This window comes from Denticeps clupeoides, chromosome 1 (genome assembly GCF_900700375.1).
Source record: "Denticeps clupeoides chromosome 1, fDenClu1.1, whole genome shotgun sequence".
Taxonomy (NCBI): Eukaryota; Metazoa; Chordata; class Actinopteri; order Clupeiformes; family Denticipitidae; genus Denticeps; species Denticeps clupeoides.
Window position 1 is genome coordinate 11915713 of NC_041707.1, and position 15781 is coordinate 11931493.

The 15781-nt window shown below is 40.1% G+C and overlaps 1 protein-coding gene across 3 annotated transcripts in view; it reads right to left on the reverse strand.

The window, feature by feature from the left end:
• Positions 1-2597: 2597 nt before the first annotated feature.
• The window catches only part of col12a1a (collagen, type XII, alpha 1a), a 49689-nt gene continuing 36505 nt past the window's right edge, over positions 2598-15781 (reverse strand). For 2 of the 3 annotated variants that reach the window (XM_028956489.1, XM_028990987.1), the window contains 20 exons: positions 15602-15766; positions 15468-15506; positions 15257-15395; positions 14445-14587; positions 13971-14080; positions 10680-10832; positions 10332-10409; positions 9754-9840; positions 9322-9375; positions 8986-9081; positions 8640-8693; positions 7316-7369; positions 7095-7148; positions 6589-6660; positions 6413-6449; positions 6257-6323; positions 5817-5999; positions 5646-5723; positions 4529-4699; positions 2598-4379 (listed from right to left, as the gene is read on the reverse strand). In XM_028956489.1, coding sequence (XP_028812322.1) covers positions 6432-6449; positions 6589-6660; positions 7095-7148; positions 7316-7369; positions 8640-8693; positions 8986-9081; positions 9322-9375; positions 9754-9840; positions 10332-10409; positions 10680-10832; positions 13971-14080; positions 14445-14587; positions 15257-15395; positions 15468-15506; positions 15602-15766 — 1316 coding nt within the window. In that variant the 3' untranslated portion in view covers positions 2598-4379; positions 4529-4699; positions 5646-5723; ... (1 more) ...; positions 6257-6323; positions 6413-6431. The remainder of the gene's footprint in view (positions 4380-4528; positions 4700-5645; positions 5724-5816; positions 6000-6256; positions 6324-6412; positions 6450-6588; positions 6661-7094; positions 7149-7315; positions 7370-8639; positions 8694-8985; positions 9082-9321; positions 9376-9753; positions 9841-10331; positions 10410-10679; positions 10833-13970; positions 14081-14444; positions 14588-15256; positions 15396-15467; positions 15507-15601; positions 15767-15781) is intronic. The other variant, XM_028999119.1, reaches the window with a different exon arrangement.

Sequence of the window (15781 nt, forward strand, 5' to 3'; positions counted from 1 at the left end):
CATCTGTCTTCACTTCCGGTGCCCTAACATGTCTTTTTTGTCAGCCCTGTCTTGTCTTACCTGATTGTCGTGATTGTTTCCATCTGTCTTGCTGAGCATTTAAGTTGGCCTTTTTGCCATCTGTTCTGCGTTATTGTCAGTTCTTATTTAGTTGAGTTCATGTAGCTGCAGCTGTATCTTTGTTTGGATGTATTCATTGATTATATCGATACAGGGATGACATTTTCCTCTTGATGGGATAAGAAATGCTGTATTTGTGAAATGTTGCGACTGGTAACTGCTATTCTTTTCAGCATCAGGCTTAGGTTGCTTGGATGTCTTTTTTTTTTTACTTCACTTTGAGGTCTACTTGGACTACTGGCAGGAAAAGAATCTCCTTCAGCTCAAGGGTAATGCAATAAATAAAATAAGGTAGCACTTTGCAGCATTACCAGTGGTGTTACCCATCCTCTGGGGGAATACAGTCAGAAGTGAGGTCTACTAGTGGTAAATGCCGGTGTGTCCTGGAACTCATGTATATATATTTTAACTGAAGGTACCCAACATGAGTGATATATGTAAAAATGGTAGAACTAGGAGAAATAGGAGAACTTTCAAATTCAAATTCTCATTTAATGTGTAGCAATGTGCACAATTACTTTTTTTATTGTAAGCTTTAACCATTGGCATGTGACCAGCACAACAGATGTGAACAATTCCCGTGGGACACGAGACTTTTTTTTTTTTTTTTTTTTACAAATCCCAGAGCCTAATCTCAGGCATATGTGCAAGTCAAGTGATGTTTTTATTTTTCTATCTTTATGACAATTGTGTTTCAATAAAATGACCGTTTTATTGTGGTCTGTGTGAAATATGTTTTTTTTTTATAATAATTCACTGCTGTGCTTTTTCTTTTTCTCATGTTACAGTTGATTTCTCAAAAATGTTTCAGCCATAAACAGCATCCTGTGAATGTTGCAGTTGCACAAGCTATTTACAATGTTCCCAGGCAGAGCTTAGCAGTTCGTGGCCACCAGTAATACAACTACGGAGATACTTTTACATCTAGTGTAATCGTACGAAATAAACCAATATCTATAACTTGGCCCATATGCAAAGAATGCGTCTACGGTAACAATTGTCACACATTCAGTTCGCACCGCATGTGCCACAGCTTTTCACTTTTACGAGTGTATTTTTTATCAGTGTATGGCCCAGGCACACGTTTGTAAATCTGAATATGGATTTGCACTTCGTAAAACTACGATGGTGTTGTGAGATATTAGTGTGATTACAATAGACATAAACGTATCATACACCAGGACCACTGATAGACCAGCAGGGCTAATGGGCAGTAATTAACAAAACGATGTTGTACCTGTCCTTCAACCGTGATGTTTGTAGATGATGTGCATGTGCATAAATCACAGAAACATTTATTTCACGCTTGACTTGACTTTATCCTTTTCATACCAGTATATGCAGGAAATATTTAAGAAGCTCCGGAACTTACATTTGCAGAGATGGATGATGCCATCACAACACAACTTTGGTCTATTTTTGGTCATTTTCTGTAGACTTTTCCTACGCTACTGAAGTCATTCAGACTCCTTCTGTATAGTGGTGTGGAGTGCATCACAAAATGTAATCATCTCGGTCAAAATAGATTATCTGACGACTTTTACAATGCTACTACGTGCCTACTCAGTACTTCGTGAAAGTGAAATGATTGTCATCACCCTGAGTGAGCAGTGGCCAGCCATGACAGGCACCCAGGGAGTAGTGTGTGGGGACGGTGCTTTGCTCAGTGGCACCTCAATGACACCTTGGTGGCTTGGGATTTGATCCAGCAACCTTCTGATTACGGGGCTGCTTCCTTAACCACTAGACCACCATTGCCCCTTCATCCCTCACATCCTCATCCCCTTGTATTTGTGTTTGTTCTTTGAACAGGTTGTCCATCAGTGTTTTAAATTTTCATTACATCCCATAAATGAAACTATTTCCCATGAAACTTTTGTTAACTTATGCCACTTGTTAAAAAGAGTGGGTTTGTGAGCACTTGCTCACATGCTGTTTAAAGATGTACCACTCAAATAAACATGCTAATAAAACATATTTAACAATCTTTAAAATAAATATGATAAAGCAAACAATAATATTAATGCTTTTGCAGATTAATCTTCACCTGGTGATTTAAACAGAAGTTTGTTGTAATGGATAGCAATGATGTTTAACTTCTGCTTTTTTTAACAGTTTGTGAATAATGAATGAATTAACGTTGTCTTAGCTAAGTTCAAGTGGACATACTGGCAATGGATATTTAAGTATTGGCATAAAACAGAGGTCTTGCTTCCCCAATTTGAGAAGAAATTCCTGAACAAAACTACCTTTAAGTTGTCACAACTATGCTTTATTAAATCCAAAACAATAGTGGGTCAGTGAGTGAGTCTTTCCTCAGGACTCAATAGGGACTCTTTCCTCAGGAATTGTCCCTTCTGGTGTAAATACATTCATTTACAATAATTTTTAACACGCTTTTTTGCAATAGGCAGATTGTGTTGTGCTACCTCACATAGTGCTGTGTCTCTAAAAATAAAACAATGAATTCCCACACATTAACATTTTCAGTAGTTTTATTGAAAAATGCCTCTTCTGGTTCAGAAATAAATAAGAAAATACGGCTGTGAAATTCACAATGTGCAGTTTAAACAACTGATGCAATTCTATATCTGTAGTACTGCAGGCAGACTTCAACTGCCTTTGATTTTGATATACATATATATATAAAAAAAAATGATCTGAATCCTTACTAAATATACAACACAAGACATGCAGTTCCACCTTTGGTAAAAGCCAATTGTTATGTATAATAACAGGAAGCACAAGTAAAAAAAAAAAAAGAGGGTGTAACATTTCTACTTGAACTAAAAAAGCAATATTTTCACACATCTGATTTTAAAAAGATTTGAAATGAACAATTTGGGTTAGAAAATTCGTGAGAAATGTGTTCATATCATTAGTGCATTTAACATTGGCCTCAAATAAATACAAATTGCAGATATGTTACAAGCAAAGACAATTAGCAATCATTATTTTTTAAGGATTATTTAAACGTAGCCATAGTTCCACTAAAACGTTCCACTGCTATCCAAAAAAAAAGTTTAATTCTGCAACTGAAGCTCGTGTCTATACACCTGCACCATAACACATAGCCACCATTTCAAACAGAGCAGTGATGATTTTAATTGTTTATGACTCTACCCTGTGAGTCAGTTTTTGTCTTGATGGTGACCTCTTTCCTCGCTGGTTTCGTAAATACCCAGTTGACTGGATTTCTGTCTGAAAATCGTCAGTTGGTCCTTCTGGTACGGAGACTACGCGGGTTTCAGGTTCAGGTGGGTAACGGTCTGGTTGGAAATATTATGTTTTCCAATTGAACATGAACTTTGTCAGACACACTGCATGCACAAACACACACATTTACACACCCGCCCACCCCTCTTTGTGTTTTAATTGAAGCCAGCGTTGAAGGGGCAATTGAAGGGGCAGCGTTTACATGGCTTACTCATTATGATCAACCATAATGAAACATCAAAATGTTATCAAAACACAGTTTTGCATAATACAAGTACTTGATGATGGAACTAATCATAAAAATATATTTTTCCTCAGGTGTAATTTATAGAAGCCCACAAACCAGTTTTGAAGAGCAATCAATGCTCATCCTCTGAGGTATTATACATTGAAAATATACATAAAAAAGAAAAATTGACTATAAAATATGCATATTTCATGGTTATAAGTACATGGCACATGCTAGAAGAGGGTTCTTAGCAAATACTGTTTCCCGCTTTAAAAAAAAAAAAAAGGCATTCAGCAAAGCAGCAATTTTAAGCGTTAAGGCTTGATTCAGGGGGGTTAACTCTTCAAAGTTGATTAAAACAACAAACTCAAACACCATTTACAAGGCACAGTTAGAATATTTACAGGGCTGTCCATTGTAGTGACATGGTTAACAAAGTTGCTCTCAACCAGAATCCCACTTTGTTAGTAGTTATACATGCTCCCTCAGCGAGGGAAAGCTCTGTCACATTTTTTTTGTTTTTTTTGCGATGCTGGGATGCGATCAGGCCACAGTGTGCTGCCAACTCTGTTGCCTGTCTGATAAAATAGCTGCAAGATGATGTTAGTACCAGTCCACTTCTTTCAGGGGATTTGCTTTATTTTGTTATTTGTCTGGCTTGCTTTTTCAGAGTCGATCTGCAAATGTTCTTTTATCATCGTCATGGTGCTTTTTCCTTAAGGGCTGGTTAGCATGAGTGCTAATACAGGATGCTTTTTTCAGGTTTTCAGAATGTAAGCAGTACTGGCGGCCTAGAAAGCATGCTATATTGTACCTGCAAACAGGTTAAAACCGGTTGTTATTTTTGGTGACTAAAAATGAACATACATCACATGCCATCTCTATGAAACGAGCTTTTAAGATGGTAAAAACTGTTAGCTTCCTGTATGAAGACAGCCAGACCAGCATCTCAGCGTTACTTACTCTGGTACCCTTGTCCGTTGTATGGAATGCCAACACACTGGGAGGAATCGCAGTACCCAGGTGGCCCTGGAGGTCCTCTTACGCCTGGAGAGCCATGGCGACCGGGTGCGCCGGGGGGCCCGTTTGAGCCAGGAGGTCCTGGAGGGCCAGTCTGTGATATGCCTGGTGGTCCTGAGAAAGCAATGTTCGGGGGGAATAGGAAATGGCGTCTCAGATTCAGTGACATTACGGCACAAGATGGGGAAACACTGGTTTTTCCTGCTCTGTAATTTAAATATTTGGACGGATCCGTTAAATTGAGGGAAACTGGAGGGTTACCCCCAGCCCCCCTTCTGTCTAGACGCCACAAACCCAGTTTTTCCTTTTCATTTTTCACCCTGCTCTTTGTTATGTCAGCACATGTGTTGTCGGGAAAGTCACCAGAGAGCTCACTGTACAATCAGATATCCACCAAATGGTGAGTCATGACGGTCTCATTCACAGAAAAGAAACTTGGCGGTGGCTGCATCACCCACTGAGTCACCACTATGCATGAGCCTCAAAAGGTCTAAAAGCCTCCAAGCATTTCACAGGAGTCTGAGGGTTCGAATTAAAAAGAAATCAGACATAATTACCCCTCCCCTCTTCAAATAGTCCATCCACTGTTAACAACTTCTGATGATAAGAAACTGAATGCAGCTAGACGTGCTCATTCCGGGAACGCGCAGTTAAAATAACACGATGTGTGAAATGCTGGTATGGGCCAGAATCAACTGAAGGCCTTGATTCAGCTTGGGACAAGTGTTGCTGGAAACACTTTGAGATAAATCATTAGTAAAACATGAAATCACAACTGAACAAGATGGGGCTCATGAGAAACATCTGACGGAATTCTCCCACTCCAACCTTCCCTGCCCGCAATATTCACTGAGTCAGATTTCTCTGTCATACAATGGTGGCTATTATAATCAGCGAATGAAAAGAAATTCTGCATCGGCTTGCATCTGACCTGCAGCTCTTCAAAGCATGTGGCCAATGGCTCAGGAGCTGAGGCTCATACCAGGAATGGGAAAATTGAGGATATGGCTGACTGTAAAGTGGATTTTAATCTAAATGTAGTTTAAATCCAAATACGTACCAGGTGGACCAGATGGGCCTCTTTGTCCCTGTGAACCAACTCCTGGACTTCCTCTTTCACCCTTTTCTCCAGGAATCCCTGCATTGTTATAGACAAAACAAGAAATATCAATCTCTGCTGATCATATACATCCCAGCCCACTTGCAAGAGAGATTCCTGGTGACCATGTACCTCTTTCTCCTTGGGATCCTGGTAAACCAGGAGATCCTGGGAATCCATCACGACCAGACTGTCCAGGCTCCCCAGGTGCCCCTTGGCTGCCAGGTTGTCCAGGAGGCCCAGAAGGTCCTGGGTTGTTGCTCCTGTAGCCACTTGGGATTTGGTTCAGCATCATGTCGATACGGCTCATTTGTCCTACAAGTAAATTTCTCATTGAAATTGGGAAACATAACTCTGTTCCAACCTATTTGTTTGTTTTGTGTGTGTGTGTTAGTAGACAAGTGGCTAACAAACCCAACTTACTACCATTGTGTCACTGAGAAAGACACTTAACCCTGTCCCTGTAACTACTGATTGTAAGTCACTCTGGGTAAGTGTGTCTGCTAAATGCTATACATTGTGCATGTGTGTGTGTGTGTGTTTATGTGTGCTCAAGAGGAGTGATTACTCACTGTTCACTAGTTGCTCACAAACTTGTCTGGCAATGGAACGCATCATGTTTTGGGATGCAGTATCTCCCTGTCGAAAGAACACAAGGGATTTTCTTCTGGACTTTTTTTACATTTTTACATTTTTTTTATTTGGACCTTAAGAAGATGTCCACTTACCCTCTCTCCCTTTTCTCCTTTAATGCCCTACTGCCCCCTAAAATAAAAATAAAAACACTTCAAACAACAAAACACTAACCCATATTTCTACATTCTATTTCAATTGAAAAGCAATCATCTCTAATGGGACTGGGGTCTTTGTGTGGACCCTGCATGAAAATGAAAGGTACACATACTGGAAGTCCTGTGTCACCAGGTTTTCCTGCTTTTCCTGTTATTCCTGGCATTCCCGGTGATCCAGGGCTCCCCTGAGAGACAGAAAAACAAACAATTATTGTTTTCTTTCATCAGCTTTCACTCTTATGGTCTGCTAAGCAAAATTAACCATTGCAAATCCCAGTCCAGTGCTAGCAACTGTTCTTTAAGTGCTAACATATGAAGGAAAGCCGTCTAGAAACTAGATTGGGGGAGGTACACAGTGTTCTCAGAATCGGAATGATATAGATCCATTTTTGACTTTATGCCAGTTGACATCGAGGGGGCCATTAACTGGAGGCAAGGGGGAACCACAGAACAGAAAATTAGATGCATGTTTTATTCTCATCAGGGGGAAAGCCAGGGCAGTGGATTTAACTGAGTGGATTTGGGGGGACCTTGATGTTCTGACTGGGGGAGGGGAGTATTAGTATAACATCAGAAATTAAATCATGACCAAAAATGCAAGAGGAGAAATAATACACACCATAGGACCCGGGGGCCCTCTGGGTCCAGATGGGCCTTCCTTTCCTGGTGGTCCCTGCATGGACAGTGATGCTGGTTACAAACATTGTACAATTCTGAAGACTCTAGTATCATTAAAGCAGAGTAATTGAGTGCTAATACACTTGGAACTAGTTTAATTGCTGAAGATATTAAAACATCTGGAAATTTGTGATGTAATGATGAGCATGTAATGTTTCTTACCCTGCCTCCAGGTGGTCCAATGGGGCCAAGTGGACCAGCAACCCCAGGAGGGCCCTGGAATTAGAACAAAAAGAAAGTGTAGTCTAAATAAAGCTATAATGGCAGCCAGCCTTCCTCATGGACATCTGAAAGATGTCAAACATGACTATGAAGAAGAGCTGCCTAAGCTAGTCAAAGTAAAGACACAGACGTCCATTAATCTAGACATTTAATGATAGCATTTTTAATGAATTGAGGGGAGGAAAAAACGTTCCAATGCAAATATACATAAGCCAGAAATTTTAACAATTTCAACATAATTGAACATTTTTTAATAATAAGTGTTGTTTATTCTTCAGATATGATTGGTGGATCCGCAGTAAATCTTTAAACTAGCCACACAGAACTCTGTGAAGTATGGCCTAAAAATGTTGTCAATATGAATTTTCCAGAAAGGCATGGGTCAGAACACCAAGTGCCCAATTTATAGATCTTCTTGTTCCACAGCTAAGTCACGTCCGTGTTTTTTTTTAGGAAAATATACTAAGCATTAATCACACAGACATGTCCAGTGCATGATCAGAAAAAAATCACTTTGCAAAACAAAATGGCCAGTCATCATGCATCATCACAAATGCCTTTTAACACTGATTTACATGGCTGGATGTGATAGATGTGACAGATCACCCCACCATATGTTTATACTTGTTATTTCCCTATGAAGCGACAGACTTGGCTCAAGCTGTGTCGGCTGATGAATTATGGAGGCTTAGCTCCCGTTTCTGAGCTTTGTGCACATTAATTCCTTAAAAAAAATTAGGTTTTATAGTCTCCGTCATTCTCTTCTTGCCATTTGAAAGAACTATTATTTAAAAAATTATTATTACTATTATAAATACTATAAATAAAAAGTAAGACTGACATGCAAAGACCTGCTGTACTAAATGTGTATGTGTTTTTGTAATATGTAAATAGAAATATTTTAATGGCAAATGTATCTAAAACTTTTCTTTTATTATTTCTGTTATTTGATGTGGGTTGTGCTCACTAATGTACTGTAATGTACCAGTAATGTAATGTACAGACAAATGCAATTTGTAAAATGTGTTTTCCAGCCAGTTCTTAAGTGATGACCCAGAATTATAAAAACACTTAAAACACTTAAAAGTCTCATAAAATCTTCATAAAATCAACATACCATAAAAATCATGAACATAGATGATCACAATGCTGGCAATATGAGAATGCAGTGAGAGTGAGAGCTAAAGGATTAATATCAAAAGAATTCCCATGCTGCCAATATGCATAGCCATCAAAATGAATGTTTATTGTTAAGAATACTTACTGGGCGACCATGTTGACCTGGGTCACCGTGGTCTCCTTTAGGTCCTGGTCGGCCCTGCAAACCAAAGCAAATAGATGAGGGGAGCTTGGCATCCATGAGAATCAAAACTTCAGCCCCAAGTTTTAAAAGAATGCAGATCAGCAGGAACTTCTGCAGCAAATGGAGCACTGAAGCTCTGTACTTTTAGCTATAAATCAGATCCATGTTCTCAAGCTACTGCCGACAGCTATAAGCAATCCACACCAGCAGACCAGTGGAGGAAATGCTACTTGAATCCTCTGGGTGCAGTCATAAAGCCCACAGACCAACTTTCAGACACCCCCAGCCATAGTTGAGGTCCACATACCGGCTCTCCTGGAATAGACAGTCCGTTGGGGCCCTGTGGGCCTGGTGGGCCCATCGAACCTGGGAGTCCTTGTTCTCCACGTGGACCCATTTGTCCCTAGCACAGCAAATAACACCAGGGGGGAAAAAACATTGAAATGTGAGATAATAAATGTCAGAGTGCTAGGTCTACTAACAGTGACTCCCACGCCTCAAACAGGCTCTTATCAAACCCAAGAACCCCCTTAAATCACATGGCAGGGAATACGGAGCAGACCGGCGGTAGTTACTGTTTAACAGCTGCATTTGGCTTGTCCTGCTCTGAGGGGAGGACAAGAAATTTAGTGGAGTTGCTTACCGTGGGGCCAGAATCGCCTCTCTCTCCACGAGGGCCTTTTGTGCCAGGGCCTCCCTGGGAACACAGTGAACACAGTCTGCTTTAACAACCTGAGAGGCAGTGAGCTCCACACACTAAGCCGGAGCTGTCAACCAATGTTGCACATCCCAAGATTCTGTGTTTCTTTGATTTTCATTTCTCCCTTCTCCTCTGAGACAAGTAATTGGCCCCTGCTGTGTTGTGAGCCTTTGGTAAAATTAGGTACTCATTAGGTACTTTTTAAAAAAACATTTTAATGCTTAACTCTCATCAGCAGGGGTGCGAGTTGAGTAACCTTCCATCTATGAAACACATCACCATCTCACATCACCACTCAGATGCTTACTGCCACTGTAATGAGTTGAGGAGGATGGGAGGCAGGGATGAGCTAAGAGATTTTTTTGAGTGATTTACCGTTGGTCCAGGAGGTCCCTGAGGGCCGATGCTATCCTGTGCACATGTGCAGGAATGGGGGAGAGCGGGGCATTTTGCCTCATCTCTCTGCAACAGAAAAAAAGGCCTGGAATGTTAGTAGTAGTAGAAGAGGAACACGGTCGGACGTCACATTGTTCCGGTTCTATGGGAGATATTTGCTTGTTTGGCTCACAGTATGTGACTTCCTTAGCCAAACAGAAGGTTTCAAAATCCAGCATCACCCTAGCGTATAATGCACGAAACAGACTGTTCTCAGGAACACTTTGTATCAACATTTATGATAAATTATTGTAGAAATATTTTAGATTAAGTTCTGTACTAGTGTGATTTATTAAGATCATCACATATGAGGCTCGTCTTGGCATCTAAAAGTTTTTTTTTTTTACCAATTATGCATGGAAAGAACAGACCCTGCTTATTAAGCAAATTTATGATGACAATCTAATGAAATAAGAGCCAATGAATTTATATATATATATGATAATCATTTATGTAAATCTTGTTTAAAACTGAGTTATCCACAAACAATATTTTTTACTTCTGTCAGCACCACTTACCGTAGCTGGGAGGTCACAGCATTTGTCTCTGCTGCTCCATCCCATGCTGCAGACAATATCGAACATCTGGAGCTGGAACTGCAAAAGAATGAGAGAAGCAGCAAAAGCGGACGTTACAGATGGATCACATTGACTTTTAGTGATGGGGAATGCAAAAACGCGACCACATGCATAGCACCCACATCTTCTCTGCCAATGGTAATTGTGTTTAACTACCTGTCCAGAACTAGACATGAGGGTGACTTTGCCCTTTGACACAACAATAATGGACCAGTTGAACTTTACATTGTAGTTGTTATTTAAAAAAAAAACACACTGGAATGATGTTTCTGGCTAATTTTGACTCACTGTTGTCGATTCTCTCTTTGAGCCTCCAGCCACCTTGCCGAGGATCTCGTAACCATCTTTGGACACATTCCTGGCCTCTTTGATTTCTTTCTCTGCCACCTCCTGGCAGTCCACGTTCAGTTTGACGCTCTTCGGGGACACGGTTATGTGGAGCTGCAATGTAAAAAGGCATTGGCAGAACATTAAGCTTAAGCTTACCATACACCCATTAAATTCTGTTCCTGCTGTAGAACATTTGGACATAAAGGTTTGGCAAAGTACAACAACTTTTGATGTCCCTAAAGACTATGTCAACCTCTGGAGGCAAATCTGAAACTTTTAAAAAATGAGAACTTGCTGACCCTGTCTCTAGAGCAGGCTATATTTAGAAAACTGATGAATGCTCACATCCTTTTGCAATTAACAATTATGGGCCAAGTAGGAATTTATCCATGCACTTAATTATAGGTTATTATTATTGTTAGTACATGATGCAAGACAGTGGTCAAATGCAAAGGGAAATGTTGTGTCAGCCATTCTGTGATCAATGTTTCATCGACAGCACCGAAAATCCCTTCCATTTTCACATAACGTTAGGGCCACCCACGTGCTCCAGCCTTTCAAGTCATTTTTTCCATGCTCGTCATGAGAGCTGAAGAGTCCTTTTTTTGTTGTCATTTCCTGTCAAGAACACTTTCACCACATGTTGGTATTATGTCATTTTGTGGTATGCCATCAAAAGTGCTCTCATTTCCATACTTTCCAACATGGTTGCGTTTTTGGTGCGAGTGTCTGACAAGCTGGGTCTGGTGAGGCTGATGTTTGGGGTGAACGATACTAGTACACAGACTGTAGGTCATATATCTTGTTGACCACGTTCTATCAGTAGTTAACCTCATTGGCAAAGCAAGCTAGTAATTTTCAATATACAGAGGTGTTCTTAATTTAGGCAGTGGGCATAATTTAAAGTTCGTACCTTAAGACAAAAAGGTACTAACTCAGAACCCAACCCATGTGTAAAATAGGATGCTTAGTACAGCACTCTTTAGAACAGTGTATCAAAGCAACTTCCATAAGGTTCAATGCCTGTAAGTCTTAAATATTCATGAAAGTGTCATTAAAAAAAATGAAAGGCATTTTGCTGACATGAATGCTGACATGAACTCTGACACCTTAATTCAATATTCCAGGATGTTGATTCCCCCATCCATTAACATGCTAAGACTCCCTTTACTTATGATAATAAAAATTTACATTTCTAACAATACAAGTGCCACTGCGCACACTATTCACTGCATGTATTAAGTTGGTTAAGCAGAACTTCCACTTGTGGGGAGCTTAGGGGGAGAATGTAGTATTGTAATCTAAGACATGGTCCACTTGAACGAATATCAATACGGCCTCCAGCATTTTCCAGGAACTGCTCGGGTGTTTCTACCGTGTCTGTAAGCTTTGAGAAAAACTGCACTGATATAAATATGAGTTCATAAGGGTCCATCCAAATACACACTTCATGTTGATAATAAATGAGACGTCACATAGACAGAATTGCAGCTATTCTGATCGTTCCGTGTCCAAACCCTTAAAAAAAAGCTCTTTTTAACCTTTTTCATTTGTTAAATTCTTGCAAAATTCATCCTCTTCTTCACAATGTTTTGAAAGCAAAATAGGCACTCTTGAAGATAATTTAGTAATTCCTTCATTTAGGGTTTTATGAGTCTTGCATGTGGAAAAACTGGCCTCCATTGCAATCACTGAGATCAGACAGATGTCCTCCTCAATCCAAACCGCCTCTGCAGCTCCCCTGATCTGTTCCTTTCTGACACTCACTTGGCTCCCTCCTCCAGGCTTCTGTTGGTGTCAGTGAACACCCAACACATGTTTCCATTTTGGACCTACCCTGTCAGATTTCATGTCTGTCCCTCTTTGTTTTATCTTCCATCCTGACCGCCATAATTTAATAAAAAAATGTGGATTTTAGTGAAACATTCAACCTCTCTCTTTTATAGATAAGAATTTTGTTTCTTGGCGTACATATGTGGCAGATGACCACAAATGTCCAGATATTTAATTGACTGTCACTGGCAATGAAACTAATCAAAACTCAGATTTCCTCAATGATCTTAAGGGTATTCCAATAATCCAATAATTTGATCAAAATGAAGAGTTTTTGGATCATTTAGCAGTGTGAGTGCAGCATAAGCACTTCATATGCGTATTCACACTAATTTCATTTCATACTGATTGAAGAAGCAGATGTAGACTGGTTCCTAACATAAAGAAGGTTTTCTTCTCAAGAAAATGGGAACTTAATCATTCACAGGCGTTCATCTGACTGTTAGGGCATTTCATGGCTCATTAAGGATTCTAGTATACTATAATATATGTAAGTTTGGATAAAACACAATGACTTTGCCAATGATGAGAATAGAAAGCTGATTTCCTAAAGACTCTCTCTCTTTCCCTCTCATTGATTGTATGTTATAACTGAATAATGGAAATGGAACAGCACAGAAAGTCTAAGCTGATGAGGGCTTCCAAGAAAAACAATACAGTAATTTGCAAAAGCTTCAGCACTTGCAAACATTTTGTACTTTGTTAACAAGAACTACAGAATGATTAGTTCCTCTGTCCCTTTTGGCCTGTAGAGAACTGATCATTTAGGAATTTGCTTGGCACTATGGTTGGTAAATGATGAGTACTGCAAGAACTCAATTGAAAATGCGTGGCCATTTGTGTTGAATTCCTTTTGCCAAATATTTTTGCAACTAGGATTTCTTTATCAAGGTGTGCTGAAAATGAATAAGTATTACTATAGATTAATGTCAGAATAATATTTAAAATACTGCAAAACTGCCCCATGCATAGAATGTATGTATATTTGTAGGTGTAGGAATAATTAATTAAAACAGAAAATGCAAAAGAAATATCATGTCATATCTGCCCATTTATAAGACTACATATTTCCTTTACTCACTGTGAATGCAAGTTACCAGTGACAACTGAAATCCCCATGCCTACCTTGGCAGTCTGCAATCTTACAACCACAGCAGTGAGTTAAGCATCTGGTGAACCTGGAGGAAGCCACTGAACACACATCTGACCACAACAGAAACATGACTTTTCAACTCCACGAACGACAACAGAATCAGAATCCAGGCTCCACAGAGTCAGAATCCAGGCTCCACAGAAACAGCCGAGGGAGAAGTATATAAGGAGCTTTTGTTCATGAATTTGCAAGCTTCCATTTCTGCCTTTTCTGAAAAGCATGAGATGCACAACAAGGTAAAAGGAACCTGGAAAACGACATACTTTGTGGAAGCTTCCATGGAAGACCTTCTTCACTGGGTCACTGTTGAAAGTGACCTTCTGAATTTGTCCGCTGGTGTCTTTGTTGTAGAATGTGAGCACTTTGTTGGAGGCTGAAAAGAGCAGAAAATGTAATTTGAAGCACAACTAAATTAGAGTGTTAATGAACTCAAACTTATTGTAGCAGCTGACAAAAGGCTTAAAGAAACATGTGGAAAACATGTGAGTGTCCATGAGTGACAGTCTTGGTCTGCCAGTACATTATACAGTTGCTTTTCCATCCCGAAGTTTAGGTCTCAATGAGGGCAATTACAGTGGGAGATCAATGCTCTCTTCAGGCCTGGAATCAATTAGACTGGTTTTTCTAAATGCTGTTATTTCGAAGTGAGAATGGGAAGCTCAGAGAAATTCACAGCTGGCGGGCAGGTGAGTCATGCTCAGTTGTCTAGCCAAAATCACAGGCTGTTCAGGCCTTACGGTTAAGAGTGATGCCAACTTCAGAATTGTAGCTGCTGTCTGCGATCTGCCATATATCGAAGGCTTGAGTTGTGGTGTCGGGCAGGAGACGGAAGAGCAGGATGACAGTGTATGTTGGAGGCAGCCCATCGGGGTGGATTTCCCTGTGGGGAAAAATACACACACGCAAACATTGAATTATAGTTGGACTGAGCTTTTTTGTGCCAGATGATTTATAATGTATCCAGCATGTAAAATGATGCTAATGTATACAACATAAAGAACAGAACATACAACAAATATAAAGTTTGGTGAAAAACATTCTACTGGAGCTTTCATGTGGTTGGTGGTACAGAGCACAGCTTTAATTAAGGTTGACCTAAGTATGTGCAAATCATCAAGTTATGAGTCAATGTTGCATTTGCAAGCTCAGCAAAAAAAAATCTACACACATCAGCCAAGCAGATTAGCTCCACGTAATAAAGTTAATATACCCCACATAATCAGTAAACCAGGTAAACCTATACTGAAAAAACTGCACCATGGCCTGAAGACATTATAAAAAGTCCCAATAAAGCCAAACACCTGACCTCAGCATGCCTGGGTCACTCCCACTCTGACAAATATGGGAGAGCCAATGGCAAAAAGTTGCCCCGACACCTCATTCAGACAAGCTGCAACAACTCACGCCCAGCTGTGAACGCTGATAATAAGAACCGTGGGGACTGCGGCCTGCCTGGCCTTTGAAAGTTGTTAAAAGTAACAACAGCGTTATGGGACACACGGGACCAAACTACTTTATAGGCGGGAGATAATCTGCATTCTACACCTACTTTGTGGGCTGGGAGAGGAATGCATTCTTGTGAAGCCTGTAAGTGATGAAGCTGTTGAATGAGCCGGCTTCCATGGATATGCCATTCGTGGAGGCGAAGGTCCTGTCAGTTATGTTGAAGGCTTCCAGCATCCTGAATCCTGACAAAAGAAGAAAAAAAAATTAACTCAAATAGCAAATCTTTACATTCTGCTTTTTCCCCATGTCCTTACCTGGCGTAGTGAAACCATCCAAATAAATCAAAGGACAAGCTAGAGGAGAGAAAATGATATCAATAAGTGGACATAATATTGATGTGGTGCTGAGTTTATCCTCAAACAAGCGACATGGAGCATCCTAGTCTTACTTGATGTTGCTGTTTCACAAATAAAAGTGATGAGGTTGTCCTGTATCTTGGCAAATGCATCAAAGTCGTCAACCACAAAGACATGTCTTTCGCTTGGTTTGCTTCCAATGTTCCTAAGCTCGCTTGTGTCCACATCAGCAACGCCAATGACAAAAACACTATAACCTGTGGGAGAAGAAC